Source organism: Zootoca vivipara, chromosome 7, assembly GCF_965207765.1.
Source record: "Zootoca vivipara chromosome 7, rZooViv2.hap1.1, whole genome shotgun sequence".
Lineage (NCBI taxonomy): Eukaryota > Metazoa > Chordata > Lepidosauria > Squamata > Lacertidae > Zootoca > Zootoca vivipara.
The window spans coordinates 30683848-30710987 of record NC_142590.1 but is presented as its reverse complement, the minus strand read 5'-3'; the positions used below and the strand labels follow the sequence as shown (position 1 = coordinate 30710987).

The 27140-nt window shown below is 37.3% G+C and overlaps 1 protein-coding gene across 1 annotated transcript in view; it reads left to right on the top strand.

Annotated features, from left to right (window-relative positions):
- MSH4 (mutS homolog 4) overlaps positions 1-26765 on the top strand; it is a 32615-nt gene extending 5850 nt beyond the window's left edge. Inside the window, exons 3-20 of the mRNA XM_088673236.1 lie at positions 3132-3292; positions 3879-3989; positions 4769-4884; positions 8371-8544; positions 10280-10452; positions 11039-11106; positions 13170-13244; positions 14707-14771; positions 15320-15489; positions 15690-15826; positions 17954-18057; positions 19271-19395; positions 20401-20601; positions 21371-21489; positions 22553-22681; positions 22810-22984; positions 24087-24175; positions 25247-26765. Of these exons, the coding sequence (XP_088529362.1) occupies positions 3132-3292; positions 3879-3989; positions 4769-4884; positions 8371-8544; positions 10280-10452; positions 11039-11106; positions 13170-13244; positions 14707-14771; positions 15320-15489; positions 15690-15826; positions 17954-18057; positions 19271-19395; positions 20401-20601; positions 21371-21489; positions 22553-22681; positions 22810-22984; positions 24087-24175; positions 25247-25438 (2384 nt within the window). The 3' untranslated portion in view covers positions 25439-26765. The remainder of the gene's footprint in view (positions 1-3131; positions 3293-3878; positions 3990-4768; positions 4885-8370; positions 8545-10279; positions 10453-11038; positions 11107-13169; positions 13245-14706; positions 14772-15319; positions 15490-15689; positions 15827-17953; positions 18058-19270; positions 19396-20400; positions 20602-21370; positions 21490-22552; positions 22682-22809; positions 22985-24086; positions 24176-25246) is intronic.
- The last annotated feature ends 375 nt before the right edge of the window (positions 26766-27140 follow it).

Genomic DNA, 27140 nt, shown 5'->3' with positions numbered 1-27140 from the left:
TGGAAAGCTTTCAGAGATGGTTAGACAAATTCATGGAGGTTAAGTCTATGCTCTAACTCCACTATAATAGGCAGTATCATAGCTGCCAAGTTATCCCTTTTTTTAAGGGAAATTCCCTTATGCTGAATAGGCTTCCTTGTGAGAAAAGGGAAAACTTGGCAGCTATGGGCAGTATGCGTGTGAATACCAGTTTCTGGGATTCAAAAGTGGGGCTAACATGGTTGCACTTGGGTCCTGTTTGTGGGTTTTTGATAGTTACTGTCAGAGTTATTGAGTACCTGTTGTTAGAGATCACATGCGGGAGATAGTTATTCTGCTCATGACCTGCTTGTGGGCTTCTCTAGACATCTGTGAGAACAGAATGCTGTACTAGATAGACATTTGATCTGATCTTCTCTTTGCATAAAGTCTTTCCATCCACCCAGATCACCAATCAAGTTAACACCTGCTCAGCTTCAGCAGAGCCACAGCACCTGCATTCCTATCCTTTCCAGCTTGGATCCCTTTCTACCCTTTCCCCAATTTTGTAAACCACTGTCATATCCTTTCTTAATTATTTTTTTCTGGACTTATTAAAATCTCAAACTCTAAAAAATAAATCCCCACAGGAAAGGTCATTTAGGCCTTTATTGTTTTATTTTACATTTTCTGTGTCTTTTCAGCTCCATGATAATATTTTTTCGATGGGCCCACCAGCACAGTCTACAGTATTCTAGATCTTGCCCAGTGTATAGATAGATACTATTAAATAGTTTACTGGTGCTCTGAAGACTTTACAGATTCTGTTAGAATGTCATTTCCCCCCAAAGTGATATACCTGCATGTTCTGGTTTCTTAAGTTATAATCAAACAGCTTTGAGGCAGATATTTAGCATCTCCAGAAAATCTTACAAGTATTAAGACCAGAATTGTTGAAAAATTATGTGGCCTTTCATTCTGTTATATTCTTGCATCCACCATTGTAAAAAAAAAGTGGACAGTAGAGGGCACTGTAAAATTATATTAGAATGTTTTTGGAAAGTTACAGCTAGCAAACCTGACTATGGTTATAGTAGTTAACAACCACAACGAAGAATGACTATTTAACATTATATATTTTGTCAGGCTAAGCTATTCTAATGAAAGATAATTATTCAATTATTGGGAGTGGGAAATCAAGCAGTTTTGAATGCCTTCAGCATTGTATAGTATGCAAAAAGATAAATAAGAGGAGACTTGACATTGATGAAGATGTTGACTACCAGAATAGTGAGCATGATTCTGAAATGGAAAAAAAGATTGATGAAGATATTACTTTCCATATTAACATTTGATTAAAAAGATTGATGAGTTCTCTAGTGTTGTAATCACCAACATAACGTGTTTTTAAAGCAAAGAAACAAACATACACTGATATTTTGACTGGTGATTTACCATTAACATACTTGTAGTTTGTGCTGTTGTAAGCATTATCTGCTGTATGACTGAACATGATGTGACAATTATCATTTAGGACATGTAAACCACATTGCATATAATTTCTTAATGACAATTTCTGGCCCTTAAGGTATTTTGTAATAAAAATAATTACCTAGACAATTCTTGGGATATTTTTGAAAATATAATTACATTAGAAACAACGTCATTTTATTCATCATCTAAATGTTGTGTTAACTGACAGTTCCATTTTTCTTACTGTCACACTAGCATTTAAATGCCATTTTGTATTGGAGAATAGCATTATAGGATTGCTTGGAATGCAACTTAATGGTCTGTCACTGATATGCAGTACCATGTTTTTGCCTTTGCTTAGCAAAACTATTCTAGGAAGGGAGGAGTGGTCACATTACAAATAAAAACTGCTCTTGGATTGCAACTTGGTGTGTGACTTGGCCTCTGGTAATGCATTTGACATCTACAAGTCAGTGTAGTGGCTTATACCATTCACCTGTTAGTAAAATTAGTTAGTATAGCACTTTGACAATAACTTCACAAAAAGTATTAAGTCGTTTAGATTTCCCTCAATGCCATTCACAAATAATGGAATTTGTTTTGAGAAACAGCATCAGAACAATTAAAAAAATTAGTGCCTTTTTGCAAATAAGTGGTCAGCTGTTTCATCTCACAAACAGCATCCTGATAAACATTGTGGGTCAAATTAAAGGGAGAAGCTATGCAAACATACCTCTTCATGCATGTAGGAATGACTGGATCCTGTCCATTGTAGTGGACAGGATGCAACAGCCCTCATTTTTCAAAACTCCACATGCATACTGACCTGCCTTCGGGCTTCTGTTTTCTCTTTTAAAACCCACATAAACAGTTCTTACTATAAAACAAACCAGAAAATGTTGGCATTATTTAATAGGCATTTAGGTCTACAGTAATAGAAAGGTTGGGATTGGTTTATGTAAGTAATGCGGAAACTTTATCAGCATTTTTCTTCAGACTTTTAAAAATTATGGAGCACAGTTCAACCATATTGGGTAATATTCCACTTGTGCAACAGATTTCATATTGTGCAAGTGGGAGTTCCCTTCCTTTATTCCTCCTTACATCCAATATGAACTCCCAAACTGCACTGGAGGATTGGGACCCACTGGAGCAGATTGGTGGGGACTGCCGCAGGAAGGAAGGAAGGAAGGAAGGAAGGAAGGAAGGAAGGAAGGAAGGAAGGAAGGAAGGAAGGAAGGAAGGAAAAATCCATTGGTACAATGTTGGACTGATCAGTGACCAAACTAAATCAATTCATTCATTCATTCAATGTTGGATTTTTGCCCTCTGTTTTTAATGAGCAAGAAAAGCACATGCAGTGCTTAAATCAGTGGGACTACAATGTTAAAAACAGTTGTTTAAAAAGTATATAAGCCTAGTAAGGTACTGCTTATGTTTGTCTTTATACACATCACTGTTTTACATAGATATGATATACTGCACACATATCTGTAAATGTTGCACCATGTGTGATTTTTTCCTCAAGATAAATTATTTTGGGCTTTTCAAAGTTTTGATATACCTGAGAGAAGCTCATGCTTTAAACAGCAATATGAACAATCAAACATTGCTTGTAACAAACTCAATTTTATTTTTGTAGAGCTAGAGCAGAATTTAGATTAGGTCAGATTACCTAATGTATCTCACTGTTTTTACAGTTACATCGTCTTCAGTCTCTGCTCACAATGCTGCATCTGTTATTGTGGCTGTAATAGAAGGGAGAGGTCTTGCCAGAGGTGAAGTGGGTATGGCAAGTATTGACTTAAAAAATCCAGAAGTTGTGGTATCTCAGTTTGCAGACAATACAACATATGCCAAGGTAAATCTGGATATATATTTGTATATAAACTGCTTTAAGTCCCCTTTGCATTGAAGTCAATAGGTATTGCATGTACTTGGCATAGAATTGCAGTTACTAGATAGTATTACCTAAGTGTGCATAATGAGGCCCACTCCACAATGGAACTTCCCGCTTCTCCCTGTGTGCCCCTGCTCTGCACTTGTTGCTTTCTTGTCCTAGGTCTCGGCTTTGTATGCCTTGACAGACCAAACAGAGATTTTGGAATAAAGGAGCTAGGAAGCTACAGTACTCAAAATGACAGCAAGGCTATGATTCTTGATAACAAAATGTTACTGAATTGCTAACCCTTTCTTGCTCAGTCCCCCCCTTCTTTTCTCTCCCTCTGTTGTCTTCCTGTGTCATATTTCAGATTGCAATTTAAAGGTGCAAATACTGTAGTTAAACACTGTTATGCTCAATGATTATGTTATATCTATATACACATACACACAGAGAGAGAAAGAGAAAGAGAGGGAGAGTTAATAATAAATCAATAACTAACAACATGTGCTATAAAAGTTGTTCATGTAAATATTTTTACCAAATCATGTTACATATTTTTTAGGTTATCACTAAACTCAGAATTTTAGCACCCTTGGAAATCATTATGTCAAATACTGCATGTGATACAGGAAATGCAACAAAATTGTTCAGCTTGATAACAGAAAATTTCAAGGTACATTCAAAGAACACTTATTTAACATATTATTTGACAAGTATTTGTGTGGTAGTTGTAGCCCAATTTCTTAAAGAAGAACCATTTACTTTCTCTGAATAAAAATAAAAATAAAGCCCAAACTCAAACATTCATCCAGGGATTTTCATGTAGGAAACCAATGGGGTGGTATCCAACCATGCGCATCTGCTAGCACAAAAACTTTTGGCTGTGCAATGGAACTTGCCCTCCTTCTCCTTCCTGGGGGTTGAAACTATGAGGGAGGTGCCCTAGGGTAAGAAACCTGCCAAAGTTTACACAGAAATGTCCAGGGGCTGTATGAAGGAAAAAGAATGGTGGGAGGGGGGAAGAGCTATGGTTTTTAATTATTTCATAGGAAAAATGAACAATTGGGAAAGAAGCAGGATACCCAATTAAATAATTAATTTGTACTGACATTTGGAAGCTGTAGGAAAGTGTTTTATTTTAATTAGTTACTATTAGTTGTGCTATAATATGTTTGTGTGTGCAAACCATCTCAGGATCTTGTTTGATGAAGGGGCACTTAAAAATGGAATAAAATAAAAATGTAATTGGAAGGCTTAAAAAAATGATCAATTCAGTGCACTTGTGTGTTTCTGAATCACACCCATAGCAAAATGCAAATATTGAGACTTGGGACTTTATGAGTAAATAATTCACTTTGCTGCTTAAAAATATTAATTTCTTTAGAACATTGGAATGAAAGGTTCTACATATTGGAGAAACGTTCTGTAATCCTACCTTTGCTTGTTTTCCAGAATGTGACTTTTACTACAGTCCAAAGAAAATACTTCAATGAAATGAAAGGCTTGGAATATATTGAGCAATTATGTACACCTGAGTTCAGCACTGTTCTGATGGAAGTTCAGTCCAAGTATGTGTGTAAATACAAATTACCAGTTCATCTTGGGATGTGCCACATTTTTAGTAATTTCACAGTTCGTAGGCTGGTCATCTACCCACAAGATTTTTAGTCTACTGCTTTCAGACAGTGATCTAAGTATTTTAAAATACTTACATATGTTGATATAAATATTCTTTAAAACTTTATATATATACCTTGTTGATAATAATGATTGATTTTGGCCCAATATGTTGGGTTACTTATTATTGTATGTTGGGTTGAAACCAAAGATACATGAGCAGAATTCTAGGGTTTTTCCGCATACACCCCTCACCACAATCCCCTGGTACATCCTAAAAAGCAACTCCTGAAGGCAAGGAAGTGTTTGGAAGCATATAGGATATAGCACAGATGATTGCAGTGGGAATCGGCAGGAACTGAGCTGCCTTGCATCAATGAAATCCCATTGTACTTGCCCAAAAGCAGGTTTGGATCCAAGCCATTGTTTGCTTTCAACATTTCTGTAATCATTATCCCCGTTGAAATTTCATTTACCAACCAATTATAATTTGATGTTGTTGACTCTTACACCAACTAGATCAAATAATTAGAGAGTGCTCTAAGGTTTTCTCCAAGCCTCTGCAGTAGATTAGGGGTGGGAGGGGTTTTGGGGGGGGCGGGGGTAGAGAAAGAAGGGAATTTCCGTTGCGTTCTTGGTTCTTGTTTCAATTGTGCAATGGTTTCGTTGGCAATACTGTAACCTTAACTCTGCATAAAGCAGCTTGGAGTATGTTCTGTTGGCTCAGTATAACCTTCTCCTTAATAATTGTGGGTTGGATTTATAGAAAGATGTGATATCAAACGACGTTACATGAAAGTAAGGTTTATATAGAAATACTTCCAGGTAAATATGTTTGGGATTAGAGTAGTAAACTGCTGTGAAGCTGCTGTTTTCCTTAATGGATGTCTTAAGAAAGACTTTCTGTCAGTTATCTTTCATTAGTTATATCACTTCAGTTCCTTTATAGCTCCAAGTTGTGTTCTTATGTTGCTGTTTGATATGTGCATCCAGTGTTTTATTCCAGCAGAGGGCGTATAGTTCAAACTTGTTGCTTCTGTTGGAAAAAGAATAATTGCATAAAGTAATGCATTGTCTCCTCTGTTCCTGTTTTTGTTTATTATTCAATTGTAGCTTCAAACTTTTGCTCAGCTTCAGCAGTTTATGCCTATATAAATTCATTTCAGATAGTCCACTCCTACAGTGTTTGAATCACCACCAAGCATGCCTTTACACAATGCTTTTATCTTTATCTCTTTACATTCAAGACAATGGAAAAATTGGCTTTGTCTCAAGATTACACTCTGTGCATATGCCAGGATCACTTTTCCAAATCATTTGCTTTTGTTAGCTTTCATTCTTAATTAACCTTCTTTGAATATTTGTAACAGATTCTAGACTGTGATCTACAAATTTTACAGGACATGGTTTAGGTATCTGCCTTAAATGTATTTATTTCACTTATATCTCACCCTCTCTCAATTTATTATTGTCAATTTAGCTTTTCAACAACACTATGAATTAAGTAAGGCTGTATGTCAGTGGTTTGTCCAAGGTCACTGTGCTGCATGGTTGAATATGAATTTTAATTGTTTACCATATTTCATTCTAAAATTCCTCTTAACTTGCGATGCTGCAGAATTCCAACAAAAACAGAAACCAGCATAGAAATTATCAATGCTCACTTATGTCCAGAACAGAAATCATTCCATTGAATATGATTCATATTTACTATTGTTGCTTTCAGTCTACAAATGATACCCAAGTATTTTTCCACATTCAACGAATGTGGTTAAATAACATCATGACAACATAATTTACATAATAAGTTACACTTGAAACATAATTTCACCAGCAGACAGAGCTATGAATAACATAGCTTTAAATACTAACTACAGCAGAATGGAAACAGTGCTGCATGTGAAGAATACAGGGCAGAACAGAGAATTATTACGTCCCTACCCATAACTATGGTAGTACAAGACTTCAAATTATTTATAAAGTCTCTGTAACAGGACTAAAACCCAGTTGGGCATCGGCTAAGTAGTATTTCCACCTGTCCTATCTCTGAGCCTTCATTGGTGACAGATGGTTCTTGATTATAATAAGATGTGTTGACAGGGAGATTGTGAGTCATTCCTGTAGAGCAGGCAAACATGACAACTTTATCTGCGGAAAGGAAATTATTTCAGATGGTTTACCATCTGCAATATTCCTTGCTCTTCCCTTAACACATGAATTGCTTTGGAAGATCAGACCAAGATTCATCTCATCCACTATTTTGCTTTCAAACAGTAGCCAACTAGCTGCTTCTGAAAAATTAACAAGCCGGGAAACTTGGAAATAGCCATCCTTAGCCCCACGTCCCCATCTGGATATTATACATACACTGCCTTTAATATGAATAATATATTTTGCTTTCCTGGTTGATGACTGATGGAATAAACACTATTAATTCATGTAAGCTTTATTTTTTTTAAAAAAAAGTCTAAGCTAGATGAAATCTCCATGCCCTGCTTAAATGAATGATACGTTAGCTATGTGTACTGTGAAGTATTATATTTCATCTATGCTGAATTTACTGCCAATCAATTTAATTAGATGAGCCCCAGTTCTAGAATGATGAGAGAGAAAACATACCATTGTCCATACCATCCATAATTTTTTATAAATATATTTCATCCCTTCCTTCCTCAGTTGTTTTAAAGCAAAACGTTATACTCTCACAAGTATTTCTTGCAGTGTAAATAATTAAAGTCTCTTTGGGTTGTATATAATGACATTATTGCAAAAGTAGAATTACTGCCACGTGTGGAACAAATTTTCCCCACTCCCATGTACTTCACGCATCCCCCTGATCTGCTCTGGTGGTTTCCCCAGTGTTCAGGAGCTGATTTGGGAGATTGCAGGGCATGCTGGCATTGAAAGACTATCAGACTAGATGCTAGTCAAGCCCTCTTGCCTCCCTGACCATTTCGCCTTTTGTGTCTGTCATATGTAAGATTGCAGGCAGAGACTCTCTTATTTTAACTGATTTTGTGTAACCCTTTGTAGGAACTTCTTTTTGCTGAAGGGTAGGTTACAAATGCTCTAAATAAAAAATAAGGGAGTTCCAGAAGGTGCCACCACAGAGAAGGCCCTGGCCTTTATAGCTTTCTGATTCTGAAGGTGGGAGGACCCAGCAGTGAGCCCTGGAGAAGATCTTAACAGCTAGACAGATGTGTATGGGAGAAACGAGCCCTTTAGATATTTTATATGATTTACTATCTTTCAAAGAAGGACCTTTCAAATGTCATTATCAGTTTCTGAGTTTTATTTGAAAGCCTTACTCTAGCTCACCCCAACTAATATTTTCAGGGTTTCTACCTTCTAAGCTAGGTAAGCCATAAGTCTTCAAAGCTTATGCACAATAGTATGTGCAATTTTGTTTTTGTTTATTTTGTCTTACAATTTCATAGATACTACTGTCTGGCAGCTGTTGCAGCTGTGCTGAAGTATGTTGAGTTCATACAAAATTCAGTTTATGCACCTAAATCACTTAAGATTAGTTTCCATGGAAGTGAGCAAACAGCAATGATTGATTCAACGTCAGCCATAAACCTTGAATTAATAACTAACAATAGGAATTCTAGGTAAGTTGTTTCATTTCACGACTCTAAGGTATGGAGAAGATAGAAATGAATTTATATTTGCATTATACAACAACTGGTGGATATTGATGCATATCTACGGTGTTTTTAAAAAATTAAGTTTGTTTTTCAGGTAAAAATATATTTTTGTCTTTTCTGTATAACCCATGTGTCACCAACCATGGCACCCATGAAGGGCTTCAGTGGTACTCTCGGGCAGGTGCCACAGACTGAACTTTATTGTCTTTTAGGGGGGGAATTATATTGTAAACTTCCTTGTGATCCTCAGATGAATGGTGGTATAGAAATTTAATAAATAAATAAATAAAGTTATTAAGCAAAAGGTGCACACAGTTTTCTAAACCTGATTGCTGCCACTTAGCAGTGTATTTAGGCAATGAGTGAAGTCAGAGCTGTGATTGTTGTTTGGACACCAGTCAATAGGAATCGCTGGAGTCCTAAAGAGCTTCTCCCCTCAAGTGCACCCCCCCCCCCCCGGTTAATCCTGTGTTTCTTTTAATAGATATTTGTTGTTCCATATTGAACATGGTATAAATTCTATTCTGAATGTGATTAGGATAATTATATGCTACATGTGATGAGCAGTCCCATGATTCTTTCTTCAAAGTTGTGTACTTAACAACAACAAAATGAGTCATTGGAGATGGGGAGAGAAGAGGGATATTTACTTCAGCTCCAATGATTCTCCTAAACTAGGGCCACTGGCACCACCATGAATTCTTACTTAGGAACCTTTAACTTAACTCAGTAAAGAAGTCTTTTCCCACTGGGCTGGCTAATAACCACTTAATGGCTAGTGTCAGCCTCTGCCTGGCACTGTCCTGCTCACTTTGCTCTCTGCCCTCTACTTGTCATAATGTGTGCACCAAAGTTATAGCTGCTTCCACCCCTCTTCTCTGTGTTAATCTCTTCCTTCCCACTTTCAATATATTCTTCTGAAGTCTGTTCTCTCTCTTTTTGCTTGACAGAACATACAATTCTAATATACTTGATAACATCTGTACAAATGATTAGTTAAATTTCCTCTCATTTGTTCTTATCACAATACTTTCATTTGGCACTGTCTGAGTAAATTACTTCCTTTTCACTGAGAAATAAAATTCACTGCTCTGAAGAAAACTTTTGATGTATTATAGTCACACACTAATAAGCAAAATGCATGACTTGGGTCTTTAACAAATACATAGCTATATGCTGAAACTGTATTAGTAAGTCATATACTTGTTGCATAATAATTGCCTGTATTATCTCTTGTGCTAATACTCTTCTTCTTGGCACATGAAGAACAGGTTTGGAGCAGCTCACTTTAGACCTCTAGCATAATCCTCCCCTACTCCCACAGAGCCGTTGCATTGTTGGGTGCACTATGATATTGATATCAAAGGCCACTCAGTGCTTTCTTGTACATGGTATCCTTTCCTAGACCTCTAACTTCTTATTCTTTCCCTTATTAAAAAGCACCTACACACAGAGAGATGTGCTAAATATTTCCAGGACTATTTCAAGCTTTTATGCAGTTAGCTGGATACAGTGGGAGCAGAGGTTCCATCATCACTTGAGTGCAAATTTCTGTTATTAAGTGCAGCGACATGCATTGAAGGAGCACGAGTGTAGCCTTGGAATGTGATTTGTGTGTTAGCAGTTGTAGAATGTTTAAATTGTTTTGTATCAACTTCTTAATGAGATTCCCCCCCCCCAACTGTGCTGTTTTTCAAAGGAATGGACACACTCTTTTTGGTGTTCTAAATTATACTAAAACACCAGGGGGAAGTCGGAGACTTCGATCTAATATTCTAGAGCCTTTGATTGATGCTGATACCATTAATACAAGGTTGGATTCTGTTCAAGAGCTACTTCAGGAAGAGGAACTATTTTTGTGTCTTCAGTCAGGTAATCAAATATCGCTTTATAGAATAGATAACATATTTCCTTTAATAATGGGTATCATATTTCTATTAATCACAGCTTTTGAGCAGGATGAATATTGTTCCTTCTTCATCCTCTGCTTGTTAGGAGTGGGTTGCTGTTTGTTTGTTTGTTTGTTTGTTTGTTTGTTTGTTTGTTTGTTTTTAAGTACAAGTGTAGGGATCTCTAAATTTGATTTGAACAGTGGGGCTTGGGGGGAAGGAGTGTTTAACTCTTCCTTCCTGCACCACATTCCCAAGCTAGCTACCAATGATAATTCAGGTACCAATGATATATCTGTATCCCCTCCTCCCCACAAGGCTAATAGCAGTTTTGGGGGATTATCCAGATTGATGAAACAATATGAGACAACAGCTTCCCTCAATGTTGCTGTTCTGATCAAATTTAATGTTTCTTAAGATAAAAAGTATAATCAGTCTAACATTTTGGCCGTATTAATTTCAGATTTAAAGCAGTTTAGCCTTATTTATATTAATAGGATTAAATCGCAGTAAATCTGATATAACGGTTGTGGCTTGAGCTCAATGATTGCTTGATTTCTGTTTTATAGTTATTTCAAGATTCTTGGACACTGATCAACTACTTTCAGTTTTAGTTCAAATTCCAAAGCAGGATACGGTATGTTTATAAATACTTTTACTTCATAAATGGTAAATAAATAGCTGCCATTTATCTTTCCTATTATTATTGATCACTTCTGTGTTTGTTGTAGAGAAATCTCTTAATTGATGTGTGTGCTCAGTTCATAACTTGCAGCACTAAATGAGAATTTTACCATTTAGATTTGAGTACTTTCACACCAGAGTATAAATGAAATAAACATATTTATTAGATTTCTAGAAGTTTGCAATTCCAGGATATTGAACATATTTTAAATGTTCATTAAAATAATTTAACATGCCATATTTATTTTAATAATACACACGATTTAATGGAATTTCTTTGTATTTAATTTTCACTGAATTACACCACTTTATGTTTTTGAAAATCAAATAATTTTTAGGTTTGGCATTTGTTGGTTATAACCACTAGGCACATAGTCCCAATCTCCAAAATAATGATTTCCTACAACAAACAGCTAATATTGTTATTATTGTTAATAATGTTTTTGGCCTCCAGTAATATAACACTGGATGTGGGTGGCGCTGTGGGTTAAACCACTGAGCCTAGGGCTTGCCGATCAGAAGGTCAGCGGTTCGAATTCACAGATCAACCTTTATCCAGTAATAAAGTAGCCCATGTTATGAACCCTATGGATTACTGTTCTGTTAAGACCTGCCATGTTGTTGTTGTTGTTGTTGTTGTCTCGTTTAGTTGTGTCTGACTCTTCATGACCCCATGGACCATAGCACGCCAGGCACTCCTGTCTTCCACTGCCTCCCGCAGTTTGGTCAAACTCATGTTCGTAACTTCGAGAACACTGTCCAACCATCTCATCCTCTGTCGTCCCCTTCTCCTAGTGCCCTCAATCTTTCCCAACATCAGGGTCTTTTCCAAGGATTATTCTCTTCTCATGAGGTGGCCAAAGTATTGGAGCCTCAGCTTCACGATCTGTCCTTCCAGTGAGCACTCAGGGCTGATTTCCTTAAGAATTGATAGGTTTGATCTTCTTGCAGTCCATGGGACTCTCAAGAGTCTCCTCCAGCACCATAATTCAAAAGCACCAATTCTTCGGCGATCAGCCTTCTTTATGGTCCAGCTCTCACTCCCATACATCACTACTGGGAAAACCATAGCTTTAACCATACGGACCTTTGTAGGCAAGGTGATGTCTCTGCTTTTTAAGATGCTGTCTAGGTTTGTCATTGCTTTTCTCCCAAGAAGCAGGCGTCTTTTAATTTCGTGACTGCTGTCATCATCTGCAGTGATCAAGGAGACCAAGAAAGTAAAATCTCTCACTGCCTCCATTTCTTCCCCTTCTATTTGCCAGGAGGTGATGGGACCAGTGGCCATGATCACCATGTTATCTTTCACTAATTGTCAATTATTCATGCCTGCCTAGAGCTATAGGTGCTACTATTTACTCTTCATGACACTAAAGCTATATTCCTGACTAGAACATTTCTAGTAGATTACTAGAAGTGGCAAGCTGGAGGTCCACAATAATTTCCCCCTTTCTCCATAGCACCATAGAATGAGACTGTTAACTTTTAACCACTAAGGTGTTGCCTAGGTGAACAGGTAGGTGCTAAGTACTGGTGTGTGGGTGTGGGTGTGTATTTCTTTTTCCCTACCCAAAGTGTATGAAAGAGGCTCCTGTTTCACTTCAAAAACTGATAAACATGGAGTCACCAAGTGTCAATATTAGATGATTCTAAATGATGGTGATATAACAGTGGCCAGTCAAAGTGATCAGTTCATTAGGGAGAAAGGAAATAAGTCAGTTAACATTCCTAATATTTGTGGTCGTGCTTCATTTAGAAAAAAAATGAATACAATTGAACAGGCAACAATTATAGGTAGGTAGCCGTGTTGGTCTGAGTCGAAGCAAAATAGAAAAATTCCTTCAGTAGCACCTTAAAGACCAACTAAGTTTTTATTTTGGTATGAGCTTTCGTGTGCATGCACACTTCTTCAGATACACCCAACAATTATGTTAAGCACAATAGTATCTAGGCCACATTATGCTAATCAAACAGTAAAATAATGATAAAGTATATACCTTTTCTGCTTTCTAACAGGTTAATGCATCTGAATCAAAGATAACAAATTTAATTTATCTGAAGCACACCCTGGAACTTGTAGAACCTTTGAAGGTATTCTGTCCTGAAGCTTTATGTTAAATGTCAGTTATGGTTATCATTTGGCCTATGAGTCTTAAAACCAAGTCCTTCTGCAGTGGGAACCAGGCCCTTTACCATCTGTGCCACTGTGTTAATTTGCCAGAGAAGGGAACCACTTGCTTCCCATCTACGCTACTGTGCTTCACCACCTCAGATGGCCAGAGGGTGGTATTATTGCATCTCAGCTTGGCATCCAGTAACAAAGGGCTATTATTTCACCTAGTGCTGGAAAGCTGCTGCCTGGCATTATTCCTCGGTGTGAACAATTGATTACTTAGGCTGCCTGCCCCTGTATAATTTACCTGATAACTTCCTGCTCATTTCCAGAATGCTGGCCTGACAATTGTATGCTTTAAAAAGACAGCTACAACATAGATGAAAGCATATTAGGAGTAAGCATGGCTAGTCATTGTCTAGAGCTCATCTTGGAGCCTACTCTGTGCTAGAAATCTATGCCCAGATATCCAGCAAAGCTCTTGTGAGGAGGCTTTTATCCCTTCCACCCCCATGATTACCTCGTGCCATCAGAGGCCTTCTGTGATACAAGGCATTTTGCAAAGGAAATCGCTCACAACTTTGATCCCACTTTTGAAACGATACAAATGCAGAATGTATTCAGGGAGTAATTTTATAAGTACTTTATTACTTAGATGTCTTTCAGTTGTGAGCAAAGGATGTGGATATGATTATTGGAGCAATTTGATCCATGTTCTGTATGTTTGACCATTGTCTATCATGGCCAACTACATTTTGTCTGAAAGGAAAGGCTACCTGGGTTGTGAAAGTAATTAATGCGCCTTGAGAGTGGGGGTGGCCCTCGCACTGTCTCTCTGCTCCCCTGTTCTTAATGGGTGAAATCCAATGTGTCCATTTGTCAGTGAAATGGACACCATTGTAGAACAGATCTTCCCACGCCATGCAGTCCCCTGTGCACACCCAAAATCTGTTCCAGAAGATAGAAGGACCTCTCTTGGGAGTGTGTGGAAGAGAGAAAGGGGTAGTCTCATCCTGCAAATGGAAGTCTACTTGTGAGGCATTAGCTATCACCTAATGAGTCAGTTAGCTAACACTCAATGATGTTTTGTTTGTTTTAGTTGTTACTTTTTTATCGTTAGCTGCCACATGAGTAATTTTGATTAAGAGTCAGGTTGTATATATTTTAAATAAGCTGATTAGAATTCAAAAGCCATGTTCGTACAAAAATCAGCCAAGAGGTTAAAACACTAATGTTTAGATTTTAGATTTTTATTTTAAGTTGATTCTTATACTTACAAGTTCAGCGTACAGAAAATATCTTGTTCTATGTAATCATCTAATATTGACAGATTTTATCAGCTGTTTTTCCCCAGTTAAACCTAAATGAATGAAAGGGTATTGAATCCATTAACATTTCTGTACACTTGAATATATCAGTTTTTCATGTTGATTTTAACAGGATGCTTTAAAAAGCTATAAAACACCATTGTTAAAGGCTTACTATAGTTCTTTGGAAGACAACAGGTACTGTTTTATTTTTAAAAACATCTTTGACACTGATGTTATTATTTCTTGCACCCTGTTTTTGTAAAATGTGCATTTTATTTTCTCTAGTAGAATAAGAAGGGTATTCAAGACCCTTTCGGATTGTACTTCCTCCCATTGAAAGATAGGGCCAGCCTGCAAGTTGACTCCTCAATTGGAGGAGTGGCTGACTGGAAGAGCAGGAAACTTGTTGAAAGACAGAAAATAACCACCTTGATTAGTAAGAAAGAAAGCATATTAGGAAAAATACTTAGGTGAAAAACTAGCGCTCACATTAAACAAGGAAAAAACACATGTTATTGATTTCAATAAAAATTGCCATTAAACAAAGAATTCTGACAAAGAAAATTATTGTTCACATCTAAGCTATATTTAGGAAACCCGTACAATGTATCTAACATGAGATAGTGCAGCATTGGATATGAAGATGTTATTAGGGTTTTGAAAATTACATTTCTTTTAGATAAATACAGCATTTGTAAAATATGGCATAGACATTGCCCTAATTTGATATACTGTATTTCTAGGTTTGGAGTCATACTTGAAAAGATTAAAACTGTCATTAATGATGATACAAGATATACAAAAGGATGCTTGAATATGAGAACACAGAAATGCTATGCAGTGAAGCCTAATATAAATGAATTTCTTGATATAGCACGGAGAACATACACTGAGATTGTGGATGATATTGCAGGTACTTCACTGTTTAGGTATTTAATTTTGGGTACTTTATATAATTTTGGGTACTTTAAATATATATACTTTTCCTGCAATATCATAGCCTGTACTTGTTTGCATAATAGTCAGTACTTCTGTCAATATTTTTGTGATAGGTATGATGAACTTTACTGTGTTGCATTATAAAATGTTTTTGTTTTACATCTTGCTATTAAGGAATGATAGCACAGCTTGCAGAAAAATACAACCTTCCTTTGAAAACAAGCTTCAGTTCCGCACGAGGATTTTTTATTCAGATGAGTGCTGACTGTGCAGCAATACACAATGGTCAACTTCCTTCAGAATTTACCAAGGTACACATTTTGGAGCTGTTGGGTCATTATAGTTAGTGAATTTACATTGAAATTTGATGGGTGTAGAATGCACACTTATTTACACATCTAGCATGCCAACCTTGCTGCTTCAATTCATACTGGATAAATGGCAGCAAATTTTCCCTTTTTCCAGCCAAGATCCAGCTTCAGCTGCACTACTTCTTACTACTGTGCTTCAGGCCATCTCTTCTCTGATGTTCAGGCTATCAATTCTGATGTGCAGATCACTGATTCTGTAACTCTTCTCTATCCCCCTTTTGGGGCTAGCCCAGTGCTCACCATGCTGCTGTCCTAAGAACTACTCCTCACTACTATCCAGCCAGTCATGTAGTCTCGATGCTGAAGTTACTGTCAATATCATTCATGGGAGTTGTTACTATTTTTAGCACTGGAAATACTAGGTTGTCAGTCATACTCCCCGTTCTCATTTTCACTCTCAGCAAGGTGGTGAGATGAAAGTGTCTTAATATTTAAGCTTTAAACTGGGACTCATAAAGGTAAAGGTACCCCAGTCACGAACGACTCTGAGGTTACGGCTCTCATCTCACTTTACAGGCCGAGGGAGCCAGTGTTTGTCCGCAGACAGTTTTTCCAGGTCATGACTAAGCCGCTTCTAGCGAAGCCAGATCAGTGCACAGAAACGCTGTTTACCTTTCCGCCAGAGTGGTACCTATTTATCTACTTGCACTGTGTGCTTTTGAAATGCTAGGTTGGCAGGAGCTAGGACCGAACAACAGGAGCTCATCCTGTCGCGGGGCCTCGAACTGCCAACCTTCCGATGCTATTTTGGGGCATCACACTTATCAAAAGAAGCAAGTGAACCACTGGTAGGACAGCTGGTTCGAGAGGCACTTATGCTCTATCCTAACCCCTTCCCTCCAGCCATCAATATTAAGAGGACAAGGCTGCACTCTTTGTGGTATTGAGAACCCAGTGAAATCAGTGTGAAAATGTAATTAATATGATTAAGTGAACTCATGCTGATTTCAATGAGAACTATTCAGCTAATGCAGTCTGGCTCTAGCCTGTTATAAATAATATTCTTTCTATAATACCTGTAAATATTCATTAACTACCCTAACTTGCAACGTTACAGAAATGAAAATAAGGATTTTCTTGTATATATGCTAGGGGTTTGTATTGAGGTAATTCTGGGAATAGTCTTACATTTCTGAATTGATTTGAATTGAATTGTGCCATTAAAAACAAGGCATCTTAAGTGGCTCAAGGACTCCCCAAATATCCAAGTGGCTCTGTGGTCTCATGTCCAAAAAATGCTCAGCCATTTCTCCCTTCCTCCAAGAAACAAAATCAAACTAGCTTGGGAAAATAGGTCTAGATTTTAATCACAATTATTTTCTCAGGGCACTCCTAATTGCAGTAAATTGCAGGAGGGATTGGAATTTGTTTTTCATGTCAAGTCAATCGAAATCCTGGAGATTTAAAGTATTTATTCTGTTTCCCCACCATCTCCAAGTCAATGGAGAGATCTCTATTGTATCCCTAAAAATCTGTGGGTACAGAAGCCCATCCCTGCCAGTGGCCCTTCCTTGCTGGAATGATGCCACTTGCTCCCCCTCCATCTTTTTTCCATCCTGCATCCCCTACACAAGTCAACAAAGAGATATATCTTTGGACAAGAAGCTATATTTACAAAAATCGGTCGTGTCACAGAATTCCAACCCCAACAACATTTGGTGAAGATTCTTCTCCATATGCTGCATTCGTTTTCTCTTCAGTAATCTGTCATGTAAAAAGGCTTATGACCAAAGAGGGTGTTTATAATCTGAACACAAATTTCTTCATTTTAAAGGCTAGAAATGTTTACTCTTACAGTGGGTTAGCTTGTGCTACCACAATTTAAACACATACAAAAGCACTTGCTATTTTAATAAACATTTATGGGGTTGTATACATTATCCAGTGATAAAATAATTGCACACTAATTATTTTCAATTTATGTTTCTGCTTTATTACTATTGCTTTTCTCTTTTTAAAAAATACTGAAGGCATTTTACTCTCATGTTTTTCAAATTGCTCTTGCTTTGTTTTCTGGGAGTAGTTTTTTATGCTCATCTAGCATCTCTTTTTGAAATTTCCCTACAGATTACTAAAATGAAAAATGTGTATAGCTTTACTTCACAAGACTTAATGAAAATGAATGAAAGATGCCAAGAGTCTTTGAGAGAAATTTATCACATGACATACTTGTAAGAATACTTCAAACATTTTTATTTGATATTGTGTCCAATTAACATTTGGATATGAGGCTTTTAAATCTCTTTTTGTGGGTTGCCATTTTAAACTAGGAATTTTCACTCAAACTTGGAATTTTCACCCAGTTTCAGGTCTTAGATTCAAGCGTGCAACTTTCTTAAAGCAGGTTGTGCAATTCCTTCCTGTCTTCCATGTTTTCCTCCTTTGACACTCCAGTCATACAAAGGGCTAACCATCTCTCTGGCCAGTTCATTGCTTCTAATAAAAGAATATTTTATTGTTGGTCTTAACGTCTTCAGTGATTTCCTTGATATATTATTATTATTATTATTATTATTATTATTATTATTATTATTACATCCCTTATTGCAGGGGTTGGCAACCTAAGGCCCATGGGCCACAAGCAGCCCACGTGAGTTGTTTAACCGGCCCATGAGCTGCCCCCGAACCGAGCCGCCCACTCAGCGAGTCCATGCGTGCTGCACTAAAGCAGCGCAGCGCGAGGCAGAGACTTGCTTCCGTGGCGCCGGAAATCGCGTCTGCGCATGAGCAGACGCTGGAAATCACATCTACATAGACGGACAATCACGGACGCGCACACTCATGCGCATGCGCGATCCGGCCCACAGAGGAATCTCTGCTGGAGTGAACTGGCCCAGGCAAGGTAAACCTTGCCGACCCCTGCCTTATTGTCTGCTTCCACTTACTTCACCAGACTTGGTGTTCCTTTTTGTTCTCCTTATTTGGACAAGACTTACAGTTATTGAAAGAAGCCTTCTACCTTCTAATAGCTTTCTTTATTTGGGTCATTAAACACACTGGCATCTTCTTGGCCTTGGTGATACTTTTTCTGATCTGCAATATACATTCTAGATGACCTTCTGTTATTGTGGTTTTGATTAACCCCCAAGCATTATGGAGAAATTTGAAGCTCCTGAATTTCCCTTGCATTTAAAAAAAAACCAAATCCTGTATTTTTGAGATGTTCACTCTTTTGAAGAAAACTGTGACTGTGCTGAACTTGCTTGGCAGTTGTCCACTTAAATATAAGTAGACAATTACACATTTAGTTGTATTTGATTTATTCTTACCGGTAGTTGGACTGGAATACAGTTGCTATTTCAGACTAAAAGCACAACATTTTTATTCAATATTTTGTCTATTGCTTTGAGGAATAAGATTAACTGTGCTATTATGTGCTTTCAGGATAGTGTGTAAATTACTGAGTGAAATTTATGAACACATTCATTGCCTGTACAAACTCTCTGATGCAGTGTCTATGCTAGATATGTTGCAGTCATTTGCCCACGCCTGTACGCTTTCTGACTATGGTGAGTAGCTTTGTTATTTAGAAAAGCTTTTACTAAAACTTGCAGATTACCTCCCCTGTCCCCAAACTGTGAATTAGTCAAATAATAGTGCTGACATAATGTAACTGGCAGATTCAAAGATTGCCCATATCAACAACAAATACTTCCCACTACTATAGCAACATGGCATCACCAAACCATATGTAATATACTGTAGTTTGTTTAGACTGATTCTTTGACTCAGAAGTTAAGATCTGGGTGTAATATTCTTTTTTATTCTGTCGAGCATCTCTGAAAATATGATTGGCTATCAAATTGAAGCTTCACTTAGTTTTTGTTGCTTTTTCATAAGACTTTATTAAGTTGTTTCACATGTCCTCCTACAATTGTTTAGTATGCGTCTTTTCAATAGAAGCAAATAGTGAGTACTCGTATACAGGACAAGCAAAATATAGCAAAAATCAAATATTATTTAAGGAAACACACCACTGATCTTTGTTGCATTAAAGTTACAGTTTTCAAAAAGTTATTTCTTTATATTATTCCTATGAGTGGAACTATTTTTAGGCTCAAACCCAGCACAGTAGTCAGCTAGGTTAGGTGCTGCACCACCACTCACAACTCTATCAGGCACTGGGCTGTTTCAGTGCTAGGTGGGTTGTGCAACCACTTTTGAATGGGAGCTCAGGTTGGCTCCTATCCACAGTGGCCACCAACCAAGTTTGTTTACCCATTGGTGACACTTTACTGACAGCTGCCTCCTTGGACTGCAGTCTTACCCTATTACCTAGGAGTAAGCCGCATTTAAATTACTGGGACTTCTGAGTAAATGTATGTAGAATTATATTGTTAAGACATGAGGATTACAATTTTACTCAATTTATTTGCCTATTTTATTCAGAATTTATTGATTACTAGATTTCTCATAAACTTAACATGTAACAAGAACAAGACTTAACCAAAGTAGGATTTCGATATACTTGTTAATAACAGCAAAACATTTAAATATTATCTACTTTTGCTTAGCACGTCCTGAGTTTACTGACACATTAGCAATAAAGGAAGGATGGCATCCTGTTCTTGAAAAAATATCTCTTGAGAAACCTGTTTCCAACAATACTTACATCACAGAGGGAAGTAATTTTATTATAATTACAGGACCAAATATGAGTGGAAAGTCAACTTACCTAAAACAGATAGCCCTTTCTCAGATTATGGCACAAATTGGTAAGCAGCTATTTGAACTTTCATTGTTTCTATTATCCAGTGGTTTTAGTAAGCCAATGTGTTACACTTTCCTTTCCCTTTGAGTTCAGCAACTTTTAGCAGCCTTGATTCCTTCAGAGTCCCAAGTCTGTCTCATTTTTAGAGGAGACCTGGTGAGGTTACTATCCTTACAGGAGGTCTCAGCACTTTCTCATAATCAGGAACTTAGGTTTCAAATAATATTGTTTAGTCATCTTGTTTAATAAATTCTGATACAGTCTCCCCACCCCTCTACAAATCTGTTCCATCACTCACAGTCTCTGCCTGACTTTTCTTCCTTTCCCCAGCCCAGAATATTTATTTCTTCTCTTTTGTTTAGCTTTCATTCCCCAGGCTGTGCAGTTTCCCATTATATGACTGCTCCCTGTTTGTCTGAGTATCTGTAGATAAGGGTGAGGCCCATACTGTCATCACCACACCAGACAATTTCTGGCCAGAGAAGGCTGAAGACAGGAGTCGCCTGTCACCAGAGCCTTATAAAGTTATTATTTAATAATAATAATAATAATAATAATAATAATTTTTTATTTATACCCCGCCCTCCCCAGTCAAAAACCGGGCTCAGGGCGGCTGACACCAACAGAATTACAATAAAACATAAAAACAATTAATTTAGAAGGGAATCCTTATTATTTCCTACTATTTTAAGAATTTCACATGGCTAACATTAAACTGCAACATTACTGTCAACTTCTCCTCACATTAATTTGTCCTTCTCTTTAATTTGCAGGATCTTTTGTCCCAGCAGAATATTCTTCATTTAGGATTGCTGAGCAAATATTTACTAGAATAGGTATGGATGATGATATAGAAACAAATTCATCAACATTCATGAAGGAGATGAAAGAGGTATTCAGATGAGCTTAGTGTTTCTTTTATCAGTGGCCTTGGTTAATATTTAATTAGCCCACAGGTTTGTACATTTTGCTTACATATAAATATTCAAGGACTCTGCTTCTGTTTTTCTCCTTACAGGGCAAAGATTAGACTAATAGGCTGCACATACCCAATCTTTTCATTTTCTTCTTCTTCAGCACACCAGCCCCTTTCCCATGCAAACACCTCCACCAACATACACATGCCACCTTGTAAGCTACCATTTAAATTCCCCAGACTGTGCATTCCTGTTGCAAAATAATAATGGCTGGAATCCATCAGAATCCTGGAGGGGAATCAAATGGACTTCTACTCATACAAGGGGATATTCCATTTTCCAGTTCCCACTCCAGCTGTAGGCAACTGAACCACATCACCTGCCATTTTTGAGGGGACTGGAAGAGGAGACAGGGAAGACCCATTCAGAAAGTGGATCACTTTCTATAGTGGTTCAGCTTCTATGCTGAATATTGTGCCAAACCATATATTGCCTTTTACATTGACTTGTGTTACTTTATCTCTCACACTGAAATAACAATTAGATGAAAATATTGCTGTTGCTTCCTTCCTTCCTGTCTCCCATAAGCCCCCAAACCTATCTGTGGCTCTGTCAAAGAGCTGGAGTTTCCTGCCTCTGGTTTGGGGGCCCTTTGGAAGGCAACAAAGGTGGTAGCATTGGGGGCTCAGATATCAGTCCTGCTCAGCCCACACTTACCGGTATGTACAAGTAATCAGAGGCATTCAGTTGTTATTAGCACCTCTTTTTTCTTACTGACAGCATCCCTAATGGAGCTGCTACCAGAAAAGAAGTTTGAAGAGGGTTGTGTAGCCTTCTGTGTGCATTGAATGTGCATTCAGAACTCTTAGACTGAGCTGTTTGTGTTGATGGATGTTCTGTTTTTATGTGCCAGCTGGTAAAACATTCCTAAAGTAAATTTCCCGACTCCTGTTTTGGGCAGGAAATGAGAATTCTTATTAACAGATTTTATCCTCACATGCTACTGCTTGTAATGAAATTTGATGTCTTTCTCTCTAGATAGCATATATCATACAAAATGCTAATGACAGATCACTTATCATAATTGATGAGCTTGGCAGAGGTACCAGTGCTGAAGAAGGCATCGGCATATGTTACGCAGTCTGTGAATATCTTCTTAATTTGAAGGTATTATTAATATTTTAATCAATAAGTGCATGAAATTTCCCTAACTATTATAAAAGATAGTAATAGTCATTAAGATTTCTCTTTTCCAATAATTTATAGTCTATTTAATTTCTTGTTTTATACTTTAGGCATTTACACTCTTTGCCACTCATTTTTTGGAATTATGTCAAATTGATGCCTTATATCCCAATGTGGAAAACAATTACTTTGAAGTGCAACACGTGAGAAGTAGTTATGGAAGTAGGGAGAAAATTGCTTATACTTATATTCTTTCTAAAGGACACACGGAGGAAAAAAACTATGGTAATATATGATATGGATTATTATAATTTACAGAAATAAACATATAGAACATTAATATAAAGAGATAAAACAAGAGTACCTAGATACCTTTTCCATTAAACACATGAAAGATGTCTGCATGTGCAGAGGGATTCATTCAGCCACTACTTTCTGTATTTAGAACTATATGGTTTGTGCATCCATACTCAGAAGCTTACTGAGATTTTTATTATCTACTTGTTATTACTGCTGCTGTCGTTATCCTCTCCACTCTGCAAAATGTTCCACTTCTTTTCAGTCTCTTGTATTACTCCACTGTATTTTCAGTACTATTCAGTATAGTATCATGAAGAAAGAAATGGAGGTATTGGTGTTCCTCTTCTCATTCCACTCAATGGAAAAATAATTATTTAATAATTATTTAGTCTGTTATGGGGGAATATTATGTAAATTGTAGAAACCCTGTTGAGCCTTTTGAGAATCAATATGACAGTTGATTCAACATGACAGTTGAACATGCACAGCTATTCTGATTCTGATTTGACCTTCTGCTAAGCAAATTACCCAGTCAGATACTAATAAGAAGCATTTTGAAGATTGACATTAAAAGGTTTTTTATTTTTTAAAAAAATCTAGAAGCTAGTGCAGATGGAATGCTGCTGACCTTGGCTGTGGTTAAGTTATGTGAGCATGTGCTTCCTCATCTCATGTTTGGAGTGAATTCTACCCTACCTTTCCATGGCTTAGCATTATATTTGTACAATTGCTAACTGTAGTTAAATGCTAACTATGATACCTAATAAAGACCCTCTTTATTAGGATCTGCAAAGCTGCTTCAAACTCTAGCTTCAAATCTTGTTTAAGAAGAAAATTCTTGTTAGCACTGATGCAGATGTAACACTAATCCATGGTTTAAGCTCACGTGGGAAAGGAGATGGGATTTTGGAGGGGAGGATAGGTGGAGGTTACATGTCATCTTGCGGACTGCTCTGCTCCTAATCTTTTAGCTATGGTTTAAAGACCAGGAGCATTACATCATCATTGGTCCTGATAGACTTTTTGATTAAATGTAACATTCTCTACCTCTGACAATTAAAAACAGCTTCATATGTTTTATATTTAGGACTTAAAGCTGCAGAGGTTTCTTCTCTTCCGCCATCAATAATACAGGATGCCAAGGAGATCATAACTCTGATTTCTAGACAAATGTCGGTATGTAGTATTATCTCAAACATTCTCTGGTGTGAGCTCTTTGTGTTAGGTGCTGTTTTAAAACAATTTTGCTTGGAAGTAACTTCTGCAATTTATTTATTTTGCATTGTATATACAGGCAACATAGTGGCAGTTAATGCAGCATACCATAGGAATAAAACAACGATTTTAAAAAATTAAACAAAAACCACCACGTATAACTCAAATTATCAGTTCAGATTGGCTCATCTGTCTGCATGTTTCACATCTTAACTTTCTTAATAGGAGGCCAATTGTTTTTTGTTCATGTTTTTAATAAATGAAAGTTATCAGGTCTAGGCCCCCTTGCTGGTGCAATTGGTCCAACTTCACTATTGAAAGTACAGCCCTGACATTGGCTGCCAATACATTTGCAACCCCAATTCAAAGTGTTGGTTTTAATTTACAGCATTATGCAGCTTGGGATCACAAGACCTATCAGAATGCCTCTCCTGACTTGAACATTTTTGGTTGTAGTCCCCCATCTGTGTGAAGTTTCCCCCATCAAGGATTTCTGGGTGCCAACACTTTTGGCATCTATCTTATTCCCTATGTCCAACAGGTAGATCGTGATCTAGTGGTAGATCACTGGACGCCTGTGGTAGATCACTGGTAGATCACTGGCTGACCTGAAAAAAAGCTCAACAAATTTGGCCTGCATCCCTAAAAAATGGTGCCTTCCTCCTCCCAAAAGAAAGCTCAACAACTTTGAACTGAACCCTAAAAGATCACTGCCAGTTTTTAACTCTGCGAGTAGATCGCAGTCTCTTGGGAGTTGGCCACCTCTGGACTATATGATGAGTTGGTTGTCATGACTTATTCAATGGTGACATTCTGAGTTTTGCTTTTCTTTTTGGCGGTTGATGTGCTTTTGAAATGTTAATATTAATTAAATGTATAATGTTAATTGTTTATAACTTAAACTTTTGTAAGTTTAAAATCTGTTGTTAGTCCCCAGTAGATTGTTGGCATTAGGCAACTAAGTAACTAATCAATAGTAAATATAATACTAAAAGTCTGGTTGTAATTTGTTCATGTCCTTTTAAATAACAGAAGCAACAAAGAAGTACTCCTGAGACATTAAAGAAGAAGGCTATATATCACTTAGCAAATAGATTAGTTCAAACAGCCCGCAACTCTCGATTGGATCCAGACAGTTTGCGAATATACCTAAAAGGTCTGAAGAAAAAGTATGAGACTGATTGCCTTGCTTCTGAACAAGTACCTACTGAAGACCAGCAATAATTTATACTATAGTCTGAAGCACTAATATAGGTAGAGCCTGAAAATATACATTTTTTAAAATGGCACGATAGTTCTGGAGCATTCTGTCTTTCTGGTTTGCATGCACCAATTTTGCAGCAGCAAAACCAGATACACGAACAGAAACAGTATAATTCTAAAACTTTTAAATTATTATTCTTCATTTCAAAACATTGATTTACACAGAAATATATTTAAAATAAGTTGTTTATAACAACTCAAAGCTTTTTAAATTAAAATATGATTAAATCATTTTTATTCCAGATTATTTCATTTGTCATATCTATGATATCCCTTCATATAAGTTTTATTGTTTGAATCTCTAAATGTGTTGGTTTGATAAGCTGACTTCTGGGTTGTTTCTGCTTCTTTATGGTGTTTTCTTGTGGACAACACTGTTATAGTAATTGCAAGTATTTATTGTAAAATTGATGTCTGCGCTGGCATTCTATATCATGTTACTAGTAAAAAAAAGAATTGAGCACTTCCTTTAATGATTTAGCATGTGACCATACTAAGAGCTCCATCATTCTGCATAGAACAGCTCTTATGCATATATTTCAGCAGAAATTTTATGCATATATTTCAGCATTTCAGCAGAGTGATCTGTTCTGTTTTCTCCTGCACTTCATTGTACCTAATGTTGCCTAACAGTATAGAGTTACTTTTAAAAACCATCCACCTTAAAGGAATTTGAGGGTATATGTTGAACAGTGGTGTTTTTTTTCCCTAGAAAAAAGTGCCTGTACTCACCAGCAAGCAGGGAGAGGGCCCAGCACATGGGGGAGGGGTGTGGCCTGATGCCAAGGCTGGGTGTTGAGGCAGGGTTAGCTGCTTAATGATCCCTCGCCTGCCCACCCACCTACCGGGGCACTGCCTCCCAGGTGAAGAGGCTTCCCCTGCCCAGCTTTGGGAAGGAGGCAGCAAGGCTTCAGTATCATGTCAGAGCATTGCACCTTCTTCCCTAAGCAGGGCAAATGCTTCCCAGGCTTGAGGAAAGCGACACTGTGTGTTGACGGGGTCCGGGAGCCCTCCCACCTCTCCCCCCCCCAATAAAAGGTGGTGGTACTTCATATTGTTGCGTCCTGCCAGAAAAAAAGCACTGACGTTGAGACTGATGTGTGTTGAATGGATAATATGTATAGATATTGTGTGCATTTACATGAAGGCATGGAAAATAAGCTCAAATTGACAGTATAAACTGGATATTTCATAGTGGTTTGTCAATATGCATAGTTCCCAAGTGAATTTGGAGGAGGTAAATTTATCTGAGGAACTGCATTCCTTGCCAGTCAATATACATGGTCACTAAGTGGAGACTATGCATAATTATTGAGTGATATATAATATTCTGTTTGTTCATGTCCGTTTTTACACATTCTTCATATCTCCTTCTGCTTATTTCTAATTGCTGGTGTTTGTACAGTACATTCAACATATATTTCCCAAAACATACATATTGCATTAAATGTTTTTTTTGTTTTGTTTTGAAAACTTCTATCATATTAGATGGCCCTGAGAGGCTCTCAAAGCAATTTGCAAAAGATTCCCACAATATAAATCACATTCAACTCTGGCATCAAGAACAGAAATAACATGGTAACGCTGTGGTGTCAGAATTTTTCAGCTTACATTTCCTGCCCTTCCCTAGTATTGCCTGTCAGCCTCTGCCTACTAGACAACA